At 46.2% G+C, this 25922-nt stretch overlaps 1 protein-coding gene across 1 annotated transcript in view; it reads left to right on the forward strand.

The window, feature by feature from the left end:
• The first annotated feature begins 13612 nt into the window (after positions 1 to 13612).
• Positions 13613 to 25922, forward strand: part of APOB (apolipoprotein B) — a 39435-nt gene continuing 27125 nt past the window's right edge. Inside the window, exons 1-12 of the mRNA XM_052649316.1 lie at positions 13613 to 13685; positions 14012 to 14050; positions 15068 to 15183; positions 16745 to 16890; positions 19116 to 19269; positions 20056 to 20211; positions 20893 to 21017; positions 21705 to 21790; positions 23183 to 23402; positions 24150 to 24377; positions 24597 to 24714; positions 24836 to 24982. Coding sequence (XP_052505276.1) covers positions 13613 to 13685; positions 14012 to 14050; positions 15068 to 15183; positions 16745 to 16890; positions 19116 to 19269; positions 20056 to 20211; positions 20893 to 21017; positions 21705 to 21790; positions 23183 to 23402; positions 24150 to 24377; positions 24597 to 24714; positions 24836 to 24982 — 1608 coding nt within the window. The remainder of the gene's footprint in view (positions 13686 to 14011; positions 14051 to 15067; positions 15184 to 16744; positions 16891 to 19115; positions 19270 to 20055; positions 20212 to 20892; positions 21018 to 21704; positions 21791 to 23182; positions 23403 to 24149; positions 24378 to 24596; positions 24715 to 24835; positions 24983 to 25922) is intronic.

Genomic DNA, 25922 nt, shown 5'->3' on the forward strand with positions numbered 1-25922 from the left:
AAGAGTCAAGAGGAATATATTGATTGGAGTTAATTGCCTCAAGGCCTCCACAGTGGCTCAAACAAGTAAAGAATCTGTCTGCAGGAGACATTGGAGAGATGGATTCGATCCCTGGGTCAGGAAGATCCCCTGGAGGAAATGGCTACCCACTCCAGTATTCTTGCCTGGAGAATCCCATGGACAGAGGAGCCTGGTGGGCTATGGTCCATAGGGTCACAAAAGAGTCAGATACAACTGAGCACCAGCACTTGGACCATTTTATATTGGACTTCTCCAAATGAAGTTATTTCAATGACCATTAGCTTTCCCTATGGGTTGGCCAGTGATGGAGAATGTTGTTAAGTCAGTGTTCTGCCAAGGGACTCTCCAGTCCCAAGACCTGGTCTGGAATAAGCGGACAGACACATCATGTCATACTGACTCATTCTCAGATTTTCTGAGTATGAGACAGTGTCTCACATTCTCACTCATAAGAGTAACCATGTGAGGTCATCATGTGCAAGATAAATATGAAAAAAGAACTGAGGTGTCTGAGCCAGCTTCTTGTTTACCTACTTAGAGGAAATGCATGAAGGCACTGAGAAGGGGAAAATTGCAAGAAAAAGCATTTACATTAAGAACACATCAAAGGAGCGATGACCACAGGTGTTTCAGCACATTGTTGCTTCTCACCTAAGTGCGTTTCAACAGAAAGCTGGATGTTATCAAAGGCGGCCCCTCGGAAGTACCACCAAACCCCCTCTCCTCCTGCGGCAGTGGATTGCTCGCGTATTTTCATGTTGTCTCTCTGAGCATCTCAGAGGCTCGGAACCTCTGTGCCTTATTCCTCTATCACATTCCATAAAAAGTCCTGGATTCCCTAATTCTCTCATTAAGATTCAAGGTGGTGAAATAAGTATGAATTCCTCGGGATGTGAAGTCAGAACACCTAATCTTGAGTTCTCGCTCAGCTGGTGACATGCCAGGTGTGCTCAGAAAGTCATTTAACTCCAGGGAGCCTCCAGAGCCTCACCTGTAATATCTAAAATAAAACTCACAGGGTTAGAAATCCCATGGCAGTACAGTGGGTAAGACTCTGTGCTGCCTCTGCAAGAGGTGCAGGTTCAATCCCTGGTTGAGGAACTAAGATCATGTATGCCAGGTGGCACAGCCAAAAAAAAAAAAAGGTCAAAAGATTATTAGAAAAAAGAAATGATGGACACCAAAGACTTTAGCAAAACTTAAAGCAAGATGCAATTGCAGCTCTTGTTAATAAGACAGTAGCTTACTCCATAGATAAAGAGCTATTCGAGTATATGTACCAAGGTGGCTTGAGATGAACCTTGGTGTTCATTTGATCCTATTGTGCATCCATGGTTGCCTCTTCTAGGGATCATGAGGAAGATTTGCATAAGGAAGACTGAAATTTGTAACTTTCCTGGTGGCTCCCACAGCCTGCATTGCAGGAGACCTGGGTTCAGTCCCTGAGTCAGCAAGGTCTGCTGGAGAAGGGAATGGCTTCCCACTCCAGTATTCTTGCCTGGAGAATCCCGTGGACAGAGGAGCTTGGCAGGCTACCGTCCAGGGATCACCAAGAGTCAGACATAACTGAGCGACTAATGCTTTCACTTTTATGTAGAATTTAGCCCTTGCTTCCTTATTTTTAGGAACAGGGGTTAAAAATACCTGTTTGGCAGATTTTCTTCTTTTGAATGTTGAATGATTTATGAAAGTTAATTCTCACAGTGATTAGTACATTTTGGGTACTTGAGAAATACTATTTTTTTTAACATTTTTAGTTAGGAGTGTTGTTCTGTTATCACTCAGGAGGAGACATGACTGTTCCCCCTCCCAGTCTCTGACACACAGTTATTGGTCTGCAGAGATCCTTGTCTCATTCTCCTGGTTTATTTATTTCCCATCCTAATTCCCCATTCCCACCTACAACTCCTGCTCTTCTCCCCTTTATCCCCTAAGCAATCATTCTGATGTGTTTGATGTCACTTCATTTAATTTGTTTGTCTCTAGTTTTGTATATTTCCTTGTAGAACATGTTGAGCCATCTTGGGTGCAGAAACGCCTCATTTCTCTAACCACTGGATACTTTTGGAAGGAAAAAGGAAGCATGGTTATCAGAGAGCCTTATGGACTTGAAAAGGAGATTGGAAGTTCAGCTTCAGAGACCAAAAACATCTTTTTTCCTTTTGAGAAGACAAGGGCTCAAGGCCTGTCCCCTCAGAGACTGTGGCTCTCGGGCACTGGTGACTGGTCACTGCCTGGAAAGCACCAGGGAGGAGCAGCGCCCGATAAGGGATTGACCCTGCGCATTGAGCAAGGGGCCTGATGTCATTCTCATCGGGAACAAGCCACACCCTGTTAGCAGGGAGGAGGGAGAGGTTATGCAGAGTCATGTGCAGGCTCACAGAACTCAGTTCAGTCAGTTCAGTTCAATCGCTCAGTTGTGTCCGACTCTTTGCGACCCCATGAATCACAGCACACCAGGCCTCCCTGTCCATCACCAACTCCGGGAGTTCACTCAGACTCACGTCCATTGAGTCAGTGACACCATCCAGCCATCTCATCTTCTGTCGTCCCCTTCTCCTCCTGCCCCCAATCCCTCCCAGCATCAGTCTTTTCCAATGAGTCAACTCTTTGCATGAGGTGGCCAAAGTACTGGAGCTTCAGCTTTAGCATCATTCCTTCCAAAGAAATCCCAGGGCTGATCTCCTTTAGAATGGACTGGTTGGATCTCCTTGCAGTCCAAGGGACTCTCAAGAGTCTTCACCAACACCACAGTTCAAAAGCATCAATTCTTTGGCGCTCAGCCTTCTTCACAGTCCAACTCTCACATCCATACATGACCACAGGAAAGACCATAGCCTTGACTAAATGGACCTTAGTCGGCAAAGTAATGTCTCTGCTTTTGAATATGCTGTCTAGGTTGGTCATAACTTTTCTGTTTTCACAGAACTCAGACATTTCCAAAAGCAAGGCTTGAAAGGTGACCTCTGTGTACAAAATTTAATTCTAAATAGATTGAACACACAAATATAATACCGAATACTATAAATCTCCTTGAAGAAAATATAGGAGTAAATTTTCTTGACCTTGTTTCAGGCAGTATTTTTAGGTAAGACACCAAAAGAACAAGTAACAAAAATAAATAAAGCAGACTTTACCAAAATTAAAAATGTACTTCAAAGGACACCATGAAAGTGAAAAGACAGTCCACAAAATGAGGGAAAATATTTGCAAATCCTATGTCTAATAAAGGTCTTGTGTCTATTATATGTAAAGAACTCTTGTTTTGTTGTTTAGTCACTGAGTCACGTCCGGCTCTTTTGTGACCCCATGGACTGCAGGTCACTGGTTCCTCTGTCCATGGGATTTTCCAGGCAAGAATACTGGAGTGGGTTGCCATTTCCTTCTCTAGAATATTTTTCTGACCCAGGAGTTGAACCCACATCTCCTGCATTGGCGGGCAGATTCTTTACCACTGAGCCACCTGGGAAGCCCCAAAGAACTCTTGCAACTTAGTAATAAAAATAACTCAATTAAAAAGTTTGAAATCCAAAGGATTTGAATAAATGTTTCTCCAAAGAAGATATACAAATTGCCAGTGAGAACACAAAAAATATGCTCAATATCCTAGCCCCCATGGAAATACCAATGAAAGTCACAATGAGATACCAGTTCACACCCACTAGAGTGGCTGTAATCAACAAGTGTTGTTGTTCATATTCTTAGCAGAAATGAAAACGTTATGTCCACCCAAAAACTTGTACACAAATATCCATAGCAGCATTATTCATAATAGCCACTAAGTAGAAGCAACATAAATGCCCATCAACTGATGAATAGATAAACTGTAGTAAATCCAAACAATGGAATATTATTTGCCACTAAAAAGGAATGATGCTACAATATGGATGACCCTTGAAAATATTATGCTAAGTAAAAGAAACCTGTCCCAAAAAAACAATGCATTTATGACCCCATTTGTACAAAATGTCTAACATAGGCAGTCTGTGGCTGGACAGGGGAGCCTGACTGGCTATGGTCTGTAGGGTCACAAAGAGTCAGACACAACTGAAGCAACTTAGCACACACACACAGGGCTGAAGGAATAGAGAGTTTAGGGGGTTGCTGGCTAATTGGAACAAGATTTCTTTCAGAAGTATTAAAATTTTTTCTAAAAACCTGTTGAGGTAATGGTAGTACAATTCTCTGATTACACTAAGAAACATTGAATTATACACTTGAAATGGGTGTATTTTATGGTATGAATCTTATCTCAATAAACCTGATTAAAAAATTCTTTTCCAATATAGATCTCAAAATAGCTGAAGGTGACCTTTATTTTTTAAAATAACAATTAAAAGCGAAGTGCCACCGTTAAAAAGAAGAAAGGCAAAGAACCCCAGATACTAAACAGCACATGTGTCTACCCACTTTCTGTTTTGGATAACAAAACACCAAAGCAGACTGAGTTCTGGGAATGGTCTGACTCCTCCCCCTAAGCTAATAGACAGCAAAGGAGGTGCAGATGAAAATAATATCAGTCAGTCTGACAGTCATTTGCTCTTCACACCAAAACACAGATAAAGACTGTATCAGAGAAACTTCCATCCCCAAATGGGCATCTTTCTCAGTTTTCCCAGCGATGGACGGTCTGACCTGGGCAGAGGCCAGAAATAGAAGAGACCTGAGATATGACCACAGGCATTGCTGTCCATACATAGGGTCCAGCTGGTCCTCTGCAGATAAGCAGGCTGGGGGAGTGTCCCTTTAAGGGAATTTTAATTGCTCTGCTAACTAGGGCATTTTTAGGCAGCTTGCTAACGGGCTCCCAGGTATTTTGAGTTTGATGAGATACCCATGTTGGGAGATGAGTTGGATGCAATGACTGTAATGGCCCTTTGAAACCCTAAATCTCTGTGACTCTGTGTAGTTTGTTACATAACAACATTTATTCTGAACACAAACCCACAAAAATATTAATTAAGTTTTCTGCTTTTAATGAGCAATAGATTACAAGGAAATACACTGAGATTGAAGATTCATTTTCCTAAAGTGTCTGCAAGCAATTTTATGTAGTCAGCATAGATTTAATGCAATTAGAGAATAATGAATATTCTAGATTATAAATTAGGAGATCCAAGTTCTTACCCCATCTTTGCCCTTGTCTGGAAAAAAAAAAAGAAAAACAAAAAAGAACCTCAGGCTGTCAAGACCTCAGTTTCTCTATCTATAGAGTAACAATATTGTCTGGAGTCACCCTCTAATATATTCTGTGCCTTTACACTCTAGGAATCCCTGTTCTTCCATTTCCCTTCACAGCTGTGGACAAGGAGAATCCAGCCCAATATAATCATTGCGTTCTCATTAGCTAGAGGTTTAATGCCATGTGAAGTGAAAGTGACTCAATCGTGTCTAACTCTTTGCGACCTCATGGACCGAAGCCCAACAGGCTCCTCTGTCCATGGCATTCTCCAGGCAGGAATTCTGGAGTGGGTAGCCATTCCTTCTCCAGGGGATCTTTCTGATCCAGGGATCAAACCAGGGTCTCCTGTATTGCAGGCAGATTCTTTACCATCTGAGCCACCAAGGAAGCCCCACTTAACGCCATAAGTACCGTTTTTAATGACAAACATATAGTGTTCCGTTTATACAGTAACTCACAGTTAAATCAAAGATTGAATTAGCCAGCCAGCTGTCTGTGTCCCGGGCACAGTGCCCTGTGCTCCGTCCTGATTCGCATCCCACTTTTCCCCAGCCTTCTCCATGAACTCAGCTGGCTGGCTGGGTTACAGACTGTCAGCCACATCAGAGACTCAGCTTCTAGCCCTTGCACTTTCAGTGGTACCCCGCAGTCAAGGAACCCAAATCCTGTCCATCATCCAAGATCTACTCAAGACCCACCTCCTCCTGGACCTCAGAGACCCACACTGGACCACTACTGTGGTCCACAGCCTGCTGTGTAGACCCTACACTTTAGCTTTTTCTTTCTTTTTATTAGCTGTGATGTGCATTCAGGCCCTTCTCCTCACCTGTAAGCTCTCAGAAGGTGAAGTGCTCAGAGGCTCCCTGAATACTTCACGAGAACCTGCAGTTGCGTGGGTGGGGGAGGTGGGATTAGTTTAGCTATCCAGCCATTTCTTTATCATTAGTGCTGGTCAGCTCTTTGGTCCTGTGAGAACACAAAACTTAAAAAAAAAAAAAATCAGTAAAGAGCAGCTGACCAAAGCCAGCAAAAAGCCTTTCAAAGGAAAAACTAAGGTATATCTAAAGAAGACAAGTGACTTCCCTGGTGGTCCGGTGATTAAGAATCTGCCTTCCAATGCAGGGGATGTCGGTTTGATCCCTGGTTTTGGAACTAAGATCCCACACGCTGCTAAGCAACTAAGCCCATGCACTGCAAATACTGAACCCAAACACCACGACGAGAGAAGCCCATGCACTGCAATGAAGACCCAGTGTAGTCAAAATTTTAAAAAAATAAAAGGCAAGGATGAAGCCTAAAATTATACGTGAGGAAGGACTTCCTAAGAGCCCCCACTACCCCCAGGAGGGCAGGACCTCTCCTTATTTGGAAATCTGTTTAAAACAGATGAAGAGTTATATTTCTTGCACAGTATGAGTTCAGGTCTCCTGGAAATGCATCCTGCTCAGTGATTCCAAATCCTCAGCCCCAGTTCCTCATCACAGTGAGGTCGGAACCCAGGATCATTTGTAGGTTGTTTTCCTTAAGTTCCAAAGTGTCCACAGAATCAAGTAGTCAGAGCTGCAATGAGTTTAAAAGGTCACCTAATCGTGTTTACTCATCTCACAGGTGAGGGACAATACTCAGTCTGAGACTGTCCCATGATCCCGGCTCTGAGATCCTGCCTATCTTATGCTGATTCAGATCCACCACTCATTGGGTTGGGTTGGTCAAAAAGTTTGTTCGGGTTTCTTATGGAAAAATTAACATATAAGCATATACAGCAGCACCCAAGAGTAAAATTGAGTTGTAGGTATGGAAAAATTAAAAGAAAAAAAAACCTGTCTCACAAGGACCATCTCACATAACAGTCACAGGGTTTACTGGCCCTACCTGCCTGGCCCTCCCTGCCTGGCCCTCCCTGCCTGGCCCTCCCTGCCTGGCCCTCCCTGCCTGGCCCTCCCTGCCTGGCCCTGTGTGAGGTGCTGGCAAGGGAGAGGGAAAAGAAATACAAAGGTGAAAACAACACACAGTCCTGTCCTCCAAGCTTATCTCTCCAGTTGGCAAGATAATATGTAAACACATAAAAAATTAAATAATATCACCAGAGACAAATATAGATTCAGGGCAACAGGATGTCTGTATGGAGGTCCTTTAGGAACTGTTGCCCTATAAAGAAACTGACCCTTGAGAGACCAGGATCAGAAGCCAGGAGGTCTAACAATGGGAGCCAGAGAAAGGCTCCTGGAAGTAGGTGGGGCTGGAGCTGCCCTGGCAGGGTGGAGGGCTGAGATCTGCACGGTCATGGAAGGGATAGCTACACACCCATACGACCTGACCGCACGCTGAACCATGCTGACTTCGGACTTTTCTCCTCGGTAAGCACTGCTGCTCAACAGTCTGACCTTATCTCTTGGATAGCAGAATAACTGAGTAGGAAGGTTTCTTTTTACTTCTGCACCAGAAATGAATCATCCACCAGTCATGTCTTCATCTGACTGATGCTGGCCCTTCCCACCATCTTTCACTTACACCATTTAGCACTGTTTTTTTTTCCTTGACATTTATCATTTCTGTATGTGTTTGTGTATATGTGTGCCTGCACTCTGTTATCAGCAGGCACAGACCATACTGGGAACGGCCCCATCTACAATTCTTTTTCTTCAATTGATCTATTTATTTGGTATTTTTGGTTGCACTGAGTCTTCATTTCTGTGTGGGCTTCCTCTAATTGTGACGAGCAGGGGCTACTCTGTATTGTGGTGCACTCATCTCTCATTACTGCAGCTTCTCGTTGCAGAGCGTAAATTCTATGGTTTCGACCTTCAGCAGCTGTAGCATGTGGGTTCATCCCCTGTGGCATGTGGGATCTTCCCAGACCAGGGATTGATCCCATATCCCCTGCATTGGCAGACAGATTCTTAACCACTGGACCACCAGGGAAATCCCTCCATCTATAATTCTTGAAGTTTACTTTCAGCTCCTGGGCATCATTTAGCAATTATAATGCTGTCATCGGCAGAAAAGAAATGAGCCAATTAATCATTGTCAATTCTGGTCCCTATTTGCCAGATGAGTTATTTGAACAGTATAGCTGGGAATAATTTGTATCAGATTGTATTTCCTTGTTTTATGTCCCTGAAAAGATATATTTAACATCATGGTCACTGTCCCTGAATGTCCTGGAAGCAACAGAGGTAAAACCGAATGTCAGAAATTCATTCATTTGTTTTCAGCAAATGTATATTGAACACATTTTAGTATATAAACTATGCTGAACTCAGGATAGTGGGCTGCCGAGGGGCCTTGAATTGTTCCTATAGGTCCCTGAACTTGACCAGGACCCTTCTGGTCACCTGCAGATAAACAGAATGCATAGTTTCGTTTCTGAAGACTGTTACTGGGATATTCAGCATTATCTAATTCCTTGAAATTCCGTTCATCAGATGGCTTTCTAATGGGGACCCTGCGCTCTGTGATTACTCAGACCAATGGTTCACCCCATGCGACTTTGCCTTCACAAACTGGCAAATCATAGCTGCCAGCTGAGATTAATCTCCACAACTTCAGAATGTGTGTCTATCCTAGTCACTCAGTCGTCTGCTTGCTATAGGAAGAACTCTGTTCACTCCAGAAAAGACAGTGATTTCAGGTCCCCAGAGAAGTTAGGAATCATCAGTGACCAACAGGCGCTCTGTGTCTGCTGTACATCGCCCTCAAGGATGCCCTGTTTTGTTTCTGCTCTCTCTCCTTAGCCTGATTTCCTATTTTTGTTCTATTTATTTCTGTCTCTATATCTGCTGTGGTTAGCTAGCTCAGTAGGTACCCTCCAAATATATTTCCACTCCAATGCACACACATATTAAATGATAATTTACCATGTATTGTCTTCTTTCGTGGGACATCCTGCTATCAATGCAATCATTTACATAATTGTTTCACTTAATTCTCACAAAGATTCCTCTGAGGGAGGTGTATATTTTTAATCCTGTTCTAGGGATGACTAAACAGAGACTTGGGAAAGTGAAGTCACTTAGCCAAGGTTACAAACCCCACAAGAAACCCAGATAGGACTCAACCCCAGGTCTTCTTGACTCTAACACACACACTGCTTTCCTTTACATCAACTGACCTCGCAGGACCTGGGTTTTCTCCTCTCAGTGAATAGCTTATACTAGAAGATTGCCTGACTCCTGACACCATTTGATGTCTGTGAAAACAGCTTGCTGTCCTTTGAAACTTCATGTTTAGGAGAGCAAACTGAGAAATGTTCTACTTAAAGAGATGAAGAGTGATAGCTATGGTCGCAGATAATGCTGTATTTTAAAATAGTGTTTTACGGGCTTCCGTGGTGACTCAGTGGTAAAGAATCTGCCTGCCAATGCAGGAGACACAGGTTTGATCCCTGGTCCAGGACGATCCCACATGCCATTGGAGCACCTAAGCCCGTGCACCATAACTGTTGAGTCTGTGCTCCAGAGTCAGTGAGCCACTACTGAGCCTACATGCTGCAGCTACCGAAGCCTGGGCTCTGCAGCAAGAGAAGCCACTGCAACAAGAAGCCCATACACTGCAACTAGAGAATAGCCCCCACTCATGCAACTAGAGAATAGCCCCCACTCATGCAACTAGGGAAAAGCCTGCACAGCAGTGAAGACCCAGCACAGCCAAAAATAAATAAATAAGTAATTTTTAAAAAATGAAATAGTGTTTTACACAAGGTCTAAGTGGATTTAGTAATTTCAGAAAAGTCTTCATATTAATCCTTACAGTATTCCTGTGAAAAGTGAAAGTGAAGTCGCTCAGTCGTGTCCGACTCTTTGTGACCCCTGGACTGTAGCCCAACCAAGCTCCTCCGTACATGGGACTCTCCAAGCAAGAATATGAGAGTGGGTTGCTATTTCCTTCTCCAGGGGATCTTCCTGACCCAGGGATCGAACCCAGGTCTCCTGCATTGCAAGCAGACACTTTAACCTCTGAGCCACCAGGGAGTATACCCAAATCAACTCAACAGTCAACCCTCCCTCTGTAGTGCTTGTGTCCCTGACCCTGTCAGAGCATGGGTACTGCTGGCTGAAGCCCAGAACTGAGGTGACTTTACAGAGAAAATCGGGGAAAGAAACAGAAGCTGAGCCCAGTGCTTCCAAGTCTTAGGGTTTCTCCTTTAGAGATGGTGACAGTCAACTCAGGGCACAGAAACAACCCACAGAGTTTTCCTGTATCCAAGTCAGCAGATTCATTTTTTTAGTCTCAAATCATAAAAATTATGTTCTCTACCTTCTCTAATAGAGTAATCCAGTGTTTGTACACATTGCAAAATGATCACAAAACGTCAACCTCCAACACTGTACACAATTACCAAATTTTTTTTTTCTTTTCTTGTGATCCTTTTATAATCTACTCTTTTGTGTGCTAAGTCACTTCAGTCATGTCTGACTTTTTGCGACCCTAAGGAATGTAGCCCTCCAGGGCCCTCTGTCTATGGGATGTTCCAGGCAAGAATATTGGAGTGGGTTGCCCTGCCCTCTTCCAGAGGATCCTCCGGACCCAGGGATTGAACATGCATCTCCTGTGTCTCCTGCACTGGCAGGAGGGTTCATTACCACCTGGGGAGTCCCATCTGTTCTCTTAGCAACTTGCAAATATGCAAAGCAGTACTATTAACCACATTCATAATGCTGTACATTAATCTCCAAGACTTATTAATGTTTTCCACTGACACACTATAAGACAGTGGCTTCATTTGTCATCCAGCAGAGGAAGCCTGGACTTGTGTTCATAAACTGAAGTTAACCATCTCCTTTTGGTTTCCTTGTACCTACATATGTTTGCCCATTCTCCTTAAAGTAAAAATGTATAGGAGCAGGACCATTTCCTGATATTCTGGCAGCAGCTCCTCCTGTGGAGCGACACTCCACATAAAATAGTTCAAATAAAATACTCAGAGAAATGGGGTTTGGGGGCAGTTTTTTTTTCCAGATCTTGTACAACTCAGTGGTGTAGGTATGACCAGCTTTGGGTTGAAGCCTTTGTAATACCCACTTTTAACGATATGAATATACCTTGGATACAAAGAAGCTAATCACTGAAGAGAGTTTAGCTGCTCATAGAGAGTTCCCAGCTAAGGACAATACATGAATGAGGAGAAATGTGAAGGCCCAGGTTCTGGGAACAAGACAAACCTTCAAGTGTCCTTTGAGGAAATGGGGGTCTTTATATACTATGGAGAAGGAAATGGCAACCCACTCCAGTGTTCTTGCCTGGAGAATCCCAAGGATGGGGGAGCCTGGTAGGCTGCCATCTATGGGGTCACACATAGTTGGACACGACTGAAGCGACTTAGCAGTAGCAGCAGCATACACTATTTCAGAACTGTTGTGCTGGAGAAGACTCTTGAGAGTCCCTTGGACTGCAAGATCAAACCAGTCAATCCTAAAGGAAATCAACCCTTCCAAGAATATTCATTGGAAGGACTGACACTGAAGCTCCAATACTATGGCCACCTGATGTGAAGAGTTGGCTCATTGGAAAAGGCCCTGATGCTGAGAAAGATTGAAGACAGAGAGGGGTTGACACAGAATGAGATGGTTGGATGACATCACCGACTCAATGGACATGAGTTTGAGCAAACTCCAGAAGATGGTAAAGGACAGGGAAGCCTGGCATGCTGCAGCCCATGAGGTCGCAAAAAGCTGGACACAACTTAGCGACTGAACTGAACTGTTTCAGAACATGACCCTTCTGAAACTGTCAGTCTTGGCACCAGAAAATTTAAAAGACTTCACATGTGGTTCGTTACCTCTGGATGCATCTCATAAATAACAGATTGTAACAACATATACTGACTTGCGCCTCGGGTGCTCCGTGTCCCCTTCAGTCTATAGTCTCACTTCATTGCTTGTTGCCCACCCCCGACTCCTCCCTTGGCTCTCCTCCAGCGGGTCTACATCCTTGAGCTTTGCTTGCAGCCTGCCTGCGTTGCTTACCATCTGTCTCCCGTCTACGCGGCTTCTCTCCCCAGTCAGATTGCAGGTGCCTTGTAGACATGGCCAGTCTCAGACATTCATCCATCCCATCACAAAACCACCCCATCCATCACCCTTTATGATTGTTTCTGGGTCAGTAAGACATCAGTGTATGAGTGTGTAGGCTCAGTCACTCATTTGTGTCCACCTCTTTGCCATCCCATGGACTGTAGCCTGCCAGGCTCCTCTGACTGTGGGATTTCCCAGGCAAGAAGGCTGGAGTGGGTTGCCATTTTTTCCTCCACAGGATCTTCCAAACCCAGGGATCAAACCCTTGTCTCCTGCATTGGCAGGCAGATTATTTACCACTGGGCCACCTGGGAAGCCCAAGACATCAGTAAGATGCTGAAATACTTATGCTGTGCCTGATTGCCTATGACAGGGCAAGGAAAAGTGGGAGGAGAGCCTTGGTCAAAGTTTTCTGTGGGACATGGACAGGACCTAGAGAGGAAGGGACCGATTCGTGGAGAAGGTTCTGGGATGTGTTAGGAGAAATATTCTGCATCCACCCACTACTTCACTTCTCCTCACTGGCCTCCCCTGTTCCTGAGGAAACCCAAAGGCAGTTCATGCAGAGAAAAGCCTCCTCCCCTCAACTTCCCAAAAAGAAATTGGACCTTTGGGGTGGGCAGAGGAGAAGAGGGAGGAAGCTGGCCTTTTCCAAAGGCCCCTCCTCACTGGGGCTTCCACAGGATTCCGGCCTCTGGATTTCTGCTTTGACAGAGATGTGGTCCCTCAGGTCGAGAGGGGTTCAGTCCCTCTCCAGACCCCTCTCTCCTTCTCTTCTCTCTCTGCTTCCTCCAGATGAACTGAGTCTAGGGCAGGCGACCCAGAGCCTTGGGTACTGATCTGGGTTAGAGGCCCCCAGGCAACCTCAAAGTCCACCCAGGTAGGAAGGAAGTGGGGGTCGGGGGAAGGTCTCCACCTAGACGCTGGGAAGGACTAGCCATCCAGTGGCTACAGAGTCCGTGCATGGAGCAGGGGTAGGCTTCATCCTGCGCTCAGTCGTCTTGCTGGGTCAGGGCAGGCCCCTCGGGCTCTGAGACCCCTGCAGACAAGCCAGGGGAGAGGCCAGGCCCCAGTAGCCCTGGAGGAGTCTGGGCTGAGCCCCCTCGCCGGCCCCTTCTCAGGGCTCAGAGCCTGGCCTGGTGCGGAAAAGCAAACAGGCCCCGGTCGCTGCCCTTTGGACCTTGTGCAATTTGCCCGGTGCTCCTTCAGCTGGGGCCCTGGGCAGGCGGCCTTAGGCCTCGTATAAATAGAGCCCTGGGCGCCGGCCGTCCATCCCCACTGCAGGTGCAAGTGTAGGTGCGGGGCTGCCTGTGGGCGCCCGTCCCCCGGAGCCAGCGAGCAGCACCGAGGCCAGGCCCAGACAGCAGGCGGCAGGGAGACACCGCCCAGGTTGGCCATGGGCGCCCCGAGGCCCGCGGTGCTGCTGCTGCTGCTGCTGCTGTTCCTGGATGCCGCCAGCACCCAGGCCAGTGAGTGAGGCCACCCAGCCGTCAGGGTGCAGGGCTGGGGGCGGGGGACCAGGGGCCCCAAAGCCAGGGCCGGAGTGGTGGCTGGGGCAGCTTGGTCCTGGGACAGAGGGAGGGCAGCCCGAGGATGGAAGGACAGGGGCACAGGACCAGCTGCGAGGGGCTCCTCTAGACTCAGGGTGGGAGTGGGGGAGGTGATGGGAGGGACGGAGGATTCTTCAAAGCCTTCTTCCCTGCTAGAGGTTAATGCAGTGGTCCTTCTGGCCAGACCCTAGGCCCCAGCTGGAAGAAAGGGAAAACCTACAGTTGCCTTTCTCCCTTTCTTACAGGAGATGAAGTGCTGGAAAATGTCAGCCCCAGTTGTCCAAGTAAGGCATTTCCCCCTGAGCTGAGAAGGGCGCCCCACCCCACCCCTCAACCCTCGACCCCCGACCCCTCCCTCTGCACCTTGGATCACTGCAACACCGTGATGCTGTAATTGATGTACACCGCTCTGACCCCAAGAAACCAGTTCCTGGAGCCTCTGCCCCCGCGAGGGGACCTCAGCTCTTTTACCCACCCTTCCCCTCTTGTCCCCAGCGTTCAGCCTGGGGATAGGGTGGGGAAGGGACCTGTTGATCCATGGGCACTTTAAAGAGACTGTTTGTCAGGGACTAATCATTAATCTGAAGCACAAGAGGGTGAAGAAATGCTGACTTTAACCTTTGTAGATGCTCACCCTGGGATTTGTATTTACCTGACCCCTAGGGGTCAAAGGAGCCGGCCTTGCAGTGGTACCCTGTTTTCTCCGGAGAGAGAGGGATGCTTCTGATGGGGCAGCACTGCCATCTCGTGGGCGTCTGGCATCACTGCATCTGGACTCGGGACCCAGATGCTCTTTCTCTCAAATTGTTCAGGAAATTTCTCTCAAGCACAGCAGAAACCTCCAGAAATTCCTTCTTGGGGGTTTCTTAAGTCAGCCAGATATCCTTGACGCTTAGTGAACTTTGCCTCAGATATTTGGTAGAATCTAAAAAGAGCCATAGAGTTAGAGTATTTTCATTCTGAAAAGTCAGTGAAAGATATATTTGCTTTATTCTGTCAACTCTTAATTTTCCAAGGAGTCTTTCCTGTAGACTGTCTGAGCCTCATCGCTTGACACTCCCTGCCTTGTGCTTCAGATTATATATTCAAAGAATACAAGTTAATTTAAATATTAGCCTCAGCACTGTCGTAACAGAGAAATCTATAAAGAAAAATTAAGTATAAGGCAAAATTAATTGAAAATAATTGGAGTTTAATTACCGTTTTTCATTATCTGTGCCACTATCCCTCTATGCCCAGGATGGAGTATCCTTGGGCGAGTTATTTCTGCCATGTAGCTGATGGATTTCTCCTCATTGTAGAAGATGCAACGCGATTCAAGCACCTCAGGAAATACGTCTATAACTATGAGGCTGAGAGTTCCAGTGGTGTCCCTGGGACTGCTGATTCAAGAAGCTCCACTAAGATCAACTGCAAGGTACGAGGGGAGAGGGAAGGCCACTGGAGGACCCTGGAGCCCAGGGCTGAGCAAACCCGGCTTGCGCCAGGACCGTCATAACCTCTAAGTGCTGGACTGGCCCTCAGTTTGCCAGTCAGCTTCTTTGCTGAGAAGCTATCTGCTACAGAGACTTCCCTGCTGGTCCAGGGGTTAAGGCTTCACCTTCCAATGCGGGAAGTTGTGGATTCAATCCTTGTTTGGGGTGGCCAAGATCCCACATGACTAGATGCCAAAAAACCGAAACATAAAACAGAAGCGACAGATTCAATGAAGACTTTAGAAATGGTTCACATTAAAAAAAAAAAATTTAAGTTGTCTGCCACAGAAACAATATTTTTACCTACCAGGTTTATTTTGATATTAGCTTCCATTCCCTGGTGGCTCAGAGGGTTAAGCCTCTGCCTGCAGTGCGGGAGACCCAGGTTCCATCCCTGGGTCAAGAAGATCCCCTAGAGACGGAAATGGCAGTCCACTCCGGTACTTTTGCCAGAGAAGCCTGGTAGTCCATGGAGTTGCAAGGAGTCGGACATGACTGAGCGACTTCACTTTCACTTTCACTTTTCTTTCCAAGATGTAATTAAAATATGTGATCTAAAATGTCAAAATTGCAGACTAATAGAGTTAACATTTCAAGAGATGTCCAATGGGTGAGCATCCCAGGAAAGCATTCTGGAGTGTGGCTTTTATCATGTAACTGAAACAGGATCTACTACTAAAAACAAACAGAACAGAAAATTTTAAACGTGCAGTTTGTTCTCAAATAAAACTTCACCAGTTGTTGAGACAGACTGTACTCGTATCCATGTTCTGCGGAACAGATCTAAGGGCAGCTATTGGGGTTCCTGTGGGAAAGAGAAGTCAAACTGGGCCGCCCTCTTAGTTTTCAGGCACCAGCATCTGTGCTGTCAGGTAAGTAGCCATTAGTCACATGCGACTATTTAAATTGAATAAAAGTTGTTACTCGGCTGTATTCAAATATAAAATAAAAAGGTTTAAATAAATAAAAATCAATTGAATAAAAGTAAACATTCAGTTTCTTAGTCACACTAACTGTATTTCGAATGCCCTGTTGGCCCCCATACCTAGTGGCTCCTATATTGGATAGTGAGAAAACAGAACATCTCCAGCACTGCAGAAAGTTCTTTAAACCACGCTGGATAACACAGAGGGAACTATTTAAACTCCAGCTGTATGTGAAGCTTGGAATAGGCCCTGATAGATACACATGGTCTTGGATTTTTGGTTTTTCCCCTGACATTAAGGAAGCATTTGCTGTTGAAACCAATGATAGCCCTCCTCCTGCCTCCTGGTTTTCTTCCAAACCCTCACTCCTCAGCTGCATTTCTTCCAGCCAGTTGTACCTCTTTATAACTAAAGGGAGTACATTTAGAACCAATAAAAAGTTATCATCCTTTGCATACAAAGGGGAAAACTTCAGAAGTATGGTGTCCCGCGGAACATGGGAAAGGTCAGAAATCCCTGAGCTGGGGAGGAGTGTTGTGTTCTTGGTGGAGAGTCTTAATGTACCCTGTCTTCTCAGGTGGAGCTGGAGGTCCCCCAACTCTGCAACTTCATCCTGAAGACGAGTCACTGCACCCTGAAAGAGGTGTATGGCCTCGACCCTGAGGGCAAGGCCTTGCTGAAGAAGACCAAGAACTCTGAGGAGTTTGCTGCTGCCATGTCCAAGTAAGACGTAGGCCAGTGCGTTCAAATTTCTGAGCTCCGGGCATCATGGCATGTGTTTCACACGAGTGTGTGTGTGTGTCCAAGGGAGACATGAGCATGCGTTTATTGTTGGGCACATATGTGAGTACAAGTATTTGTACTCTCTACTCACCATAGAACAGGAAATTGCTGAGTTTTCACAACAATCAAAAAGAGGGAAGTAGTCTCTACCCTCCCCTACTGAAGTTTCCCTAATTATCATTTAAATATGGTTCTAAAAGATCTCACACTCTTTGAGACAATAAAGCTGAGATGGTTTGTTTAAACAAGTGAATTCATGTTTAAAGAATGAAACAAGACTGTGCCTGGTGGTCTTCAGAGAGGGTCCGGGCAGGACTTGCTGTGACCAAACATGGCTCGGCTCAACAGAGAACACTAGCTTCAGGGGGTCCGGGGAGAGCCTCGGCCTGAGCGGGTTCCCCTCCAGGGCCGGCGTCCTGCCAGTGTACACTGACCAGACCTTTCCTGTTGCTTACAGCTGGCAGCGCTTCTGACTGATCAGTGTTCACGGTGTGCTGGTTGTTAGATTTTTTTGAACATCACCCCTGCCTCATCTCCAGATCACAGTTTGCAGTGTCTCCTGCATTGCAGGCAGATTCTTTTCCATCTGAACCATCAGCAAAGCCCTTGTAGTGTCCTAAGTGTGTGCAAATACAGTCATGGGGTTGTTGATTTGGTAACAATGGACACTCCTTCCCTGCCTGTCTTTCAATTTGTTAAACATTAGACTCGGAAGCCAAAATAGGCCCTGGTGCTTCTGTCTCTTACCAGCGCCTCTTATTGCATCCAAGACTTGGAAGCATCAGAGGGAGTGGGGCCGCAGTGATGGAAGGGAGTAGGAGTTGCTCTCTGGTCTGTTAGTTGCTCAGTCATGTTCGACTTAAAACCCCGTGGACTATAGCCCTTCAGGCTCCTCTATCCATGGAATTCTCCAGGCAAGAATACTAGAGTGGATAGCCATTCCCTTCTCCAGGGGATCTTCCCAACCCAGAGAACAGGGCCTCCCACATTGCAGGCAGATTCTTTACCATCTGAGCCACCAGGGAAGTCTGCTTTGGTCCTTACCCTCCTCCAAACAAAAGAGACTCCTGCTTTTGGCCACCTTGAGGCTCTCCTGTGAGCCTGTGTCACAGTGTCTGGAATTTTCTGAGAGGATGTAGGGCTGTGGGAAGCAACCCTCATCTCTTTTTCTTTCTTCTGACTCAGCTGCCAGGCTCTCTGAAATTCCCTAGGGAAGTCCCCAAAGAAAGGTCCCTACGATCAGAGTTGACCCTTTAGCCATAGCCTGAGATCATATGAAAGTGAAGGAATGTCCAACAAATGTATGGAAAGAAGCTCCAGTTCGCTGGTGGTCAGGAGATGAAATTAATGCAACAAGATATTTATCACGTTATACTCACTTATACCCATAAGACTACAGAAACTTTAAACAGCAATAGCACCTATTGCTGGCAAGCCTGTGAGGCAAAGCATACCCTCACACATTGCTGCTGCAAAGGAGTGCATTTAGTCAATTTAGTAAATATAATGAAAAATACTTGGAGCCTTTGACATAGCTAAAAAGAAAAGTAGTAACATGTGAAGATAGATGCATAAAAATGTTTGTATCAGTGTTGTTGGTGGGGAAAAAAATTTAAACATCCAGGAAGAGAAAAGATGAATGCCATCAAATAGGAGACGATCTGAATAAAGAATATATAACCACAGAATGGACTGTTACGCAGCTTTGTAAAAAGAATCTGTTAGAGTGCTGCCAGATGACTCAAGGATTTTCATGGAGTAGAATTAAATGAGAAGAACAAGATAAAAACAAGTATGCATGATGCCATGCCATTTGGATAAAACCAGCAACGACAAACTATTTCTATGAAGGTGTTTTCACTCCCATGCTTCTGTATAAGATCATATGAGTGTGGAGATATGAATGGAAGGCCCAGTGGGGTGTTGTGTGGGGATAGTGACTGCAGAAACTCATATGGGGAGAGAGAGGGACTGGGTGAGCCAAGCAAAGCAAAAAAAAAAAAAAAAAGAAAGAATACCAGAAGCATACACATACTTTTTTGAAAATATATGTATATGTGCTGATATTTATCAAAAAACGATGTAAAAAGGAGGCTGCAACGCCACCTAGCCTATGGCTCACGGTGGAGAAGGAACCCCTGGTAACCATACTCTCTCTGCACCAGATACGACCTCAAGCTGGCTGTTCCTGAAGGCAAGCAAGTCCTACTTTACCCAGAGAAAGAAGAGCCTAAACACATCCTCAACATCAAGAGGGGCATCATCTCTGCCCTCCTGCTTCCCCCAGAAACGGAAGAGGCTAAGCAAGTGTTATTTCTGGTGAGAATTTAAAAAGCTGATAACAGTGATCCTTTGAACTCCTCTTCACATAGTGGAGCTGGGTTCCACTTATACGTCAACTGGATCGTTGACTCAGCTGCGTGGCTAGTTACACAGGAGGCCCTGTATTGGTGTGAAGCACGTTGCTCAGAGCTCCCCTGATCTCTGGGCTCACTGAGGGCCCAGCCCACACAGCCTGAGCAGGTTGGGTCTAATTTTATAGCAGTTTCTGAGGAGCCCTGACCACCCTACCCTCTGTTTGATTTTGTTATGTTTCCACAAGGTAGAGCACAGTAAGGCCTCTGTGTGTGTGTGTGTGTGTGTGTGTGTGTGTGTGTGTGTGTGACGTTCAGTTTAGTTCAGTCCCGTGAACACTTTTGAGCCCTTACTATGTTCTGAGCTCTGTGCTGCACTCCACGGGGAGCAGATACTGTTGCATTCTGCAGGGGCCCCTGCACCGGGAGGTCTCAGGATCTGGGGGGAGAACCAAGACATATACACAAAACGGGTTGGAGTACACACCAAAGAGCCAGGACCACCCTTAAGAGGTTTTCTCACACCCACCCTGGCTGCCCAGGAACCAACCGCACCCACGTGCTGTCCAAGAGGACGAAGCTTTCTCCCAGATCCATGGGAGATCTGGGAGAAAGCTTTTCTTTTCTTTTCTTTTCTTACAGACTTCTTTCTTACAGGCTTTTCTTATAGGCTTCTTTCCCAGCCCTACCCCAAGCACCTAAAGATGGTTCCCTGTGTTGAGTACACTTGTTGTATCTCCTGCTGCCCTAGGATACCGTGTATGGAAACTGCTCCACAGACTTTACTGTTAAAACGAAGAAGGGAAACGTGGCAACAGAAATATCTATTGAAAGAAACCTGGGGAAGTGTGATCACTTCCAGCCCATTAGCACGGGAGTTAGCCCACTCGCTTTGATTAGAGGCATGGTAAGTTCACATCAGCATTGCTATGCACACTGGCAGCAGCCTCTTCATTATTAACATTATGGAATGTTACAGCTAGAAGGGATCCCAGAGAAAAACTTCCAGGCAGAGAAAACATAAGGAGCAGTAGGAACTGGTGTGAAGTGTTCGTGTGTGGTAGGACAAGGAGTCATGTTAGATGCATGCATGCATGCTAAGTCGCTTCAGTCGTGTCCAACTTTTTGCAACCCCATGGACTGTAGCCTGCCAGGCTCCTCTGTCCATGGGATTCTCCAGGCAAGAATACTGGCGCGGGTTGCCATGTCCTTCTCCAGGGGATCTCCCCAACCCAGGGAACAATAAAACACATGTTTCATTGTGTTTCCTTCATTGGCAAGCAGGTTCTTTACTACTAGTGCCACCTAGGAAGCCCCATGTGCCGGATTCCAGGTTATAAATACTTTGTACAGATCAGAAGTCTCCTGGAGTGAAATAAGAAAAGTCTACAGCTGGACTCAGCTTTTGGGTTTTCATCCCCTTGACTAAAAGTCAAGTATGAAGCTCTCTTCTCTCGCTGAGTTTATCTAGTGGTACAGAACCCCTGTTCCCCCACTTTCTTCCCTGAAGGGAAATACATATGGGAGAAGACTCAGGTTCAAGCCCCAGGGCCTGATGAAAATGCTTTTTCCCTGATCCCATTCACAGACCCGCCCCTTGTCAACACTGATTGGCAGCAGCCAGTCCTGCCAGTACACCCTGGACCCAAGGAGGAAGCACGTGTCAGAAGCCATCTGCAATGAGCAACACCTATTCCTGCCCTTCTCCTACAAGTAGGTCCCTGGCTGTAGCCCCGATTCCTTATTTATGGGGCCATTAAGAGCTGAATGCTTCTCGGTGCCCTGTTGCAAGCTAGGCTGTGCCTGGGAGGAGGTATGAAAAGGTACAAAGTAGAATGTATTTCTATCCTCCTGTCTCAAGCTAATAGGCCGTTTGGTAGGAAAGACTTAGGCATGAGGAACAATTCAAAACCAACAAAAGATATCTGAGATCCAGGCTTTAAGGGCTCGAGATCAGGAAAAACTGGAACCATTACTAGCTGATCGGGTTAGAAAGGCTTTACAGAAGATTTTGGAATTGGCCTAGAGACTTACATATCCATTTTGAAAACTGGTCAGTCAACTAGTGTTGACTGAGTAACTGCTATCTATATTCTTGGCAACTGAACTATGGGAGATCACAAAAGAATTTTGGAGCTTGGTGTCAGTTCATTCCCTCTGGGCACTCTGGAATGGTGGAGAGGTATAGGGGTCCTTCTGATGGAAGGACAGCCAGCATGACCAGAAGGAGCTGTTGCTGTTCACAGGCGGTCAAGGACAGCTGGATATAAATAAGTATGGTTTGAAAGGGGAGCAGGATTTGGGGAGGAGCGGAGATAGGAGAGACATTCAACATGAAGAGCAGAGGATGCTGCGGGGAGCCTGGCCATCCGCGACATGCTGTCATTCCTGTGTTGCCAGGAACAAATACGGGATGATGGCACAGGTCACACAGACTTTGAAACTTGAAGACACACCTAAGATCAACAGCCGCTTCTTTGAGGAAGGTAAGGTGTGATGTACACATGGTTGCCAGGGTTGGGAAACCTGCCCACGAGGTACCTACCATGGCTTAGCTCCTTGCTGGGCCCTGTGAGAGTCCTGGGCTCTGGGCTTCTGGCCATGGGCCGTTCTACTGAGAAAGCCTGTTCATTTCAGAATGTCAGGTGGCAATGGGATAAAGGAAAGGGGAGAGTTCTCCTAGCACTCCCTGGGTTTTGGAAATAGGAAACTGGCCTCCCAAGTCCACCTTTGGTAAATCGGACAGCCAGGCCTGAGCGAGGCAGGGCAAATGGGAAAGGTCAGGAATCAGTCTTTAGAGCTGAAGGGAACTAGAGAAACCTCTAGTCCAACCTCAGCGCTGCACCTGTCTTTATGTCAATGAGTCGTGTGCCCTACCTCGTTCTCAGCCACCCGTGATGTCAGGTGGTAGCAGCATGTGCTTTTACTCCCATTCTATGGAAGGAAAAGGGACACACAGAGAGGCTTGGTGACATATCCAAAGTCACAGACTGTTAGAGGCCGTACAGAATGGGCCTCCAGGTCTAATCTAAGTCAGGACTCCTTCCTCCGCACCACTGATTCACCCACCTCCTGGGCAGAGGTGAGAGCAGGGTGATGGAGGGAACACCAAACGTCCCGCCTACACACACACACACACACACAGACACACACAGACACACACAGACACACACACACACACACACAAACTGCCATTAGACCCAGTGGGAAGACAGGATGGGTGAGGGCCAGTGAGTCTAGCCTCATGTCAGCAGCACCTCCTCACCAGCTCTTTTAGGCAAAAAGGTCATTCAATCCAATATAAGTCTAACAAGCCTGGATTCAATCCCAGCTCTGCCTCTTACACCCAGAAAGCTCTTGGGCACAATAAGTGGCTCACCTCTGGGTCTTAGTTCCCTTATCTTTAAATTGAGGAATAATATTAAATGCTGAACTTCCCAAGTGGTGCTCGTGGTAAAGAACCTGGCTGCCAGTGCAGGAGATGTAAGAGACTCAGGTTCGATCTCTGGGTTGGGAAGATCCCCTGGAGAAGGACATGGCACTCACTCCAGTATTCTTGCCTGGAGAATCCCATGGGTAAGGGAGCCTGGCAGGCTATGGTCTATGGGGTTGCAAAGAGTCAGACATCACTGAAGCAACAGCAGGTGTGCACAATATTCACGCTAATCACAAGGAGAGAGTGGCAAGTTAGGGAAACACTGAAGTCAGACCCCTAGCCCAGAGCCAGACACAAAACAGGCACTAAGAACAGAACAAGAGAGGCTTCTTTTCTCCACCCCCATCTTGCTGACCCTTCCTGGATCTCCAGCTTCTAGAAGAAAGATGAGGCTGAGATGCAGGGGTAAGCTGGAATCCCTCTGACACACTCCTCCTTCCAGGCACTGAGGCAGTGGGTCTTGCCTTTGAGAGCACCAGGTCCACGTCACCTCCAAAGCATGCTGAGGCCATTGTGAAGACGCTCCAGGAGCTGCAGAAACTGCACGTCTCTGAGCAGAATGCCCAGAGAGCCAACCTCTTCCATAAACTAGTGACCGAGCTGCGAGGCCTCAGCAGTGAGGCGGTCACCTCCCTCTTGCCGAAGCTGATCGAAGTGTCCAGGTATTTCTTGAGCAGTCACAGCTCAAACCTTCAGAGATTATGAGCCCATGGGAGCTGGCTGAGACCTCAGCCAGAGAATCCCAGGAACCATTGAAATTTCAACCCATTTAATCAGTTGAGTCAGTCAGTCAATGTTTGCTCGATAGAGAAATGTCAGCTAAGGTGTTTAGAGTTCCAGCTAAGGTGTCTCGAGTTCCATGGGTAACACACACACGTACAGTGCATCCAAGGTAGATAAATATTTACATGTTGAGATAGGAGGGAAATCTTTCCCACATTTTGATGGGTATCTTTAATCCCTCGTTCTATAATGAGTACCCTGGGAAGTGAGAGGAAAAGAAGTCTGTGTTTTCTGGAAGCCTGTAGGCTAGAGGAGAGAGAACTCAAGCAAACAAAATAATACCGTGACTTCTCTTTACTTCAGTGCCGTCTTCGTGCTGTGAAGGTCAGAGAAGGGACTGGGCGAGTGTTTATGTGGCATGTTCCATCTTCTGACCAAAGGATAACAGTCCTCTCTGGGTGTTGAGTCCAGGGGGTCCTTCTTCGGACTTTGCTCCATGGTGCTTCTCCAGTGGATGCTACTTATGGGGAAGGCTTCTCTGTTCTCTAGGGATCTGAGTTAGATTTTGGAAGATGGTTGGATTTGGATCTTGAATAAGGGAATTCCTGACAGAGGGAACCCTGGGGGCCAAGGAGGTTTTAGCTGCCTAGAAGGTGATCTTTCTTTCTCTGCCCTTTTCTTCTCAGCCCCATCACTTTACAAGCCTTGATTCAGTGTGGACAGCCCCAGTGCTACACTCACATCCTCCAGTGGCTGAAAAATGAGAGAGCCAACCCCCTTCTGATAGATGCTGTGACCTACCTGGTGGCCTTGATCCCAGAGCCCTCGGCCGAGAGGCTGCGGGAGGTCTTTAACACCGCAAGAGTGCAGCAGAGCCGGCTCACGTTTTATGCTCTGAGTCACATGATCAACAAGTGAGTTTTCCACTGGTTCTCCTCGTAGGAGCGAAGGAAGACCCCGCATGTCAGTGTTGTTTGTACCCTCCCTCCACTTGCAAATTCTGATGCTTACCCTTTCGTTTGTCTAATGGTCAACTTTGAGAGTAATGACTTAAATAAGAGATCAGTGAACATCAGTGTATATTTTAAGATAAGCCTGGCTATGCTTGCTGAATCCTAACTCTTCTTCTGTAGCTATCATAAGACAAACCCTACGTGGACACAGGACCTGCTGGAAATTGCTGATTACCTGTCAGAACAGATTGGCAATGACTGCACTGGGAACGAAGATCTCACCTACCTGATTCTGAGGGTATTTTCAGTTTTTTGTTTGTTGGTTTTGTATAATAGGCATCATTTCAGACGCACTTTTTCTGTCTGCCCCTCACTGCACCTTCTGAGCCCTGATTCTCTCTTGTTTATTTTCAATGTAGGTCATAGGAAATATTGGTAAAACCATGGAGCAACTAACCCCAAAACTTACATCTTCAGTCCTGAAATGTATCAGAAGTGAACAGCCATCCCTGGTGATTCAGAAGGCTGCCATCCAGGCCCTGCGGAAAATGGAGCTTAGTGATGAGGTAAGGGCCACAGAAGAGGGCCGAAAATGACAAGTTGATTCAGATTGACAAAGATTTGGAATGAGAGTCTAAATCTCACCATTCTACTGACTTTATTCTACTGCTCTTTAATTGCAAATTTCAATACACCTATTGACTGCCTGGGGCTTCCAGATGGCTCAGTGCTAAAGAATATTCCTGCCAATGTAGGAGACACAGGCTTGATCCCTGGGTGGGAAAGGTCCCCTGGAAAAGGAAATGGCAACCCACTGCACCCTCTCTTCTCTGGAAAATCCCACTTTCAGAGGAGCCTAGCAAGGTACAGTCAGTGGGGTTACAAGAGAGTCAGACATGACTTACCAACTAAACAATTGACGGCCTAGCCATATGCAGACATGAGAAAAATAGTTGACCTTCCTGCTACTTCAGCAGGCGAAGTGTGATTTTTTCCACTACCTGCTGTCCTCTCACCAGACTGACCATCACTCCCATCTTTGGAAAACATGTCTGATTTTTTTCCCCCTATTTCCCTAGACTAAGAGAGTCAAACTGGCCCCCAAAGGTGGTGATGGTGATTCCACAGCTTTGCAGACAACCTGACTTACTTATGAGCATCAAATTCTCCTGATTCCTTCTCACATTAACCCTCCTATTGAAATAATTTATGTTAAAACATCTTTATCTTCAGTTAGTGGCAGATCTCCAACAAGTCATAACTTGGCCATAATTTGTATATTTTAATGCAATTGAATTCAGCATGCATATTTTTTAAGATTCTTTTTGATGTGGACTATTTTTAAAGTCTTTATTGAATTTGTTACAATATTGCTTCTGTTTTATGTTTTGGTTTTTTGGCCACAAAGCATTTGGGAACCTCAGCTGCCCAACCAGGGATCGAATCCACACCCCCTGCATTGGAAGATAAAGTCTTAACCACTGACCACCAGGGAAGCCCCTCAAC

Source organism: Budorcas taxicolor, chromosome 11, assembly GCF_023091745.1.
Source record: "Budorcas taxicolor isolate Tak-1 chromosome 11, Takin1.1, whole genome shotgun sequence".
Classification (NCBI taxonomy): Eukaryota; Metazoa; Chordata; class Mammalia; order Artiodactyla; family Bovidae; genus Budorcas; species Budorcas taxicolor.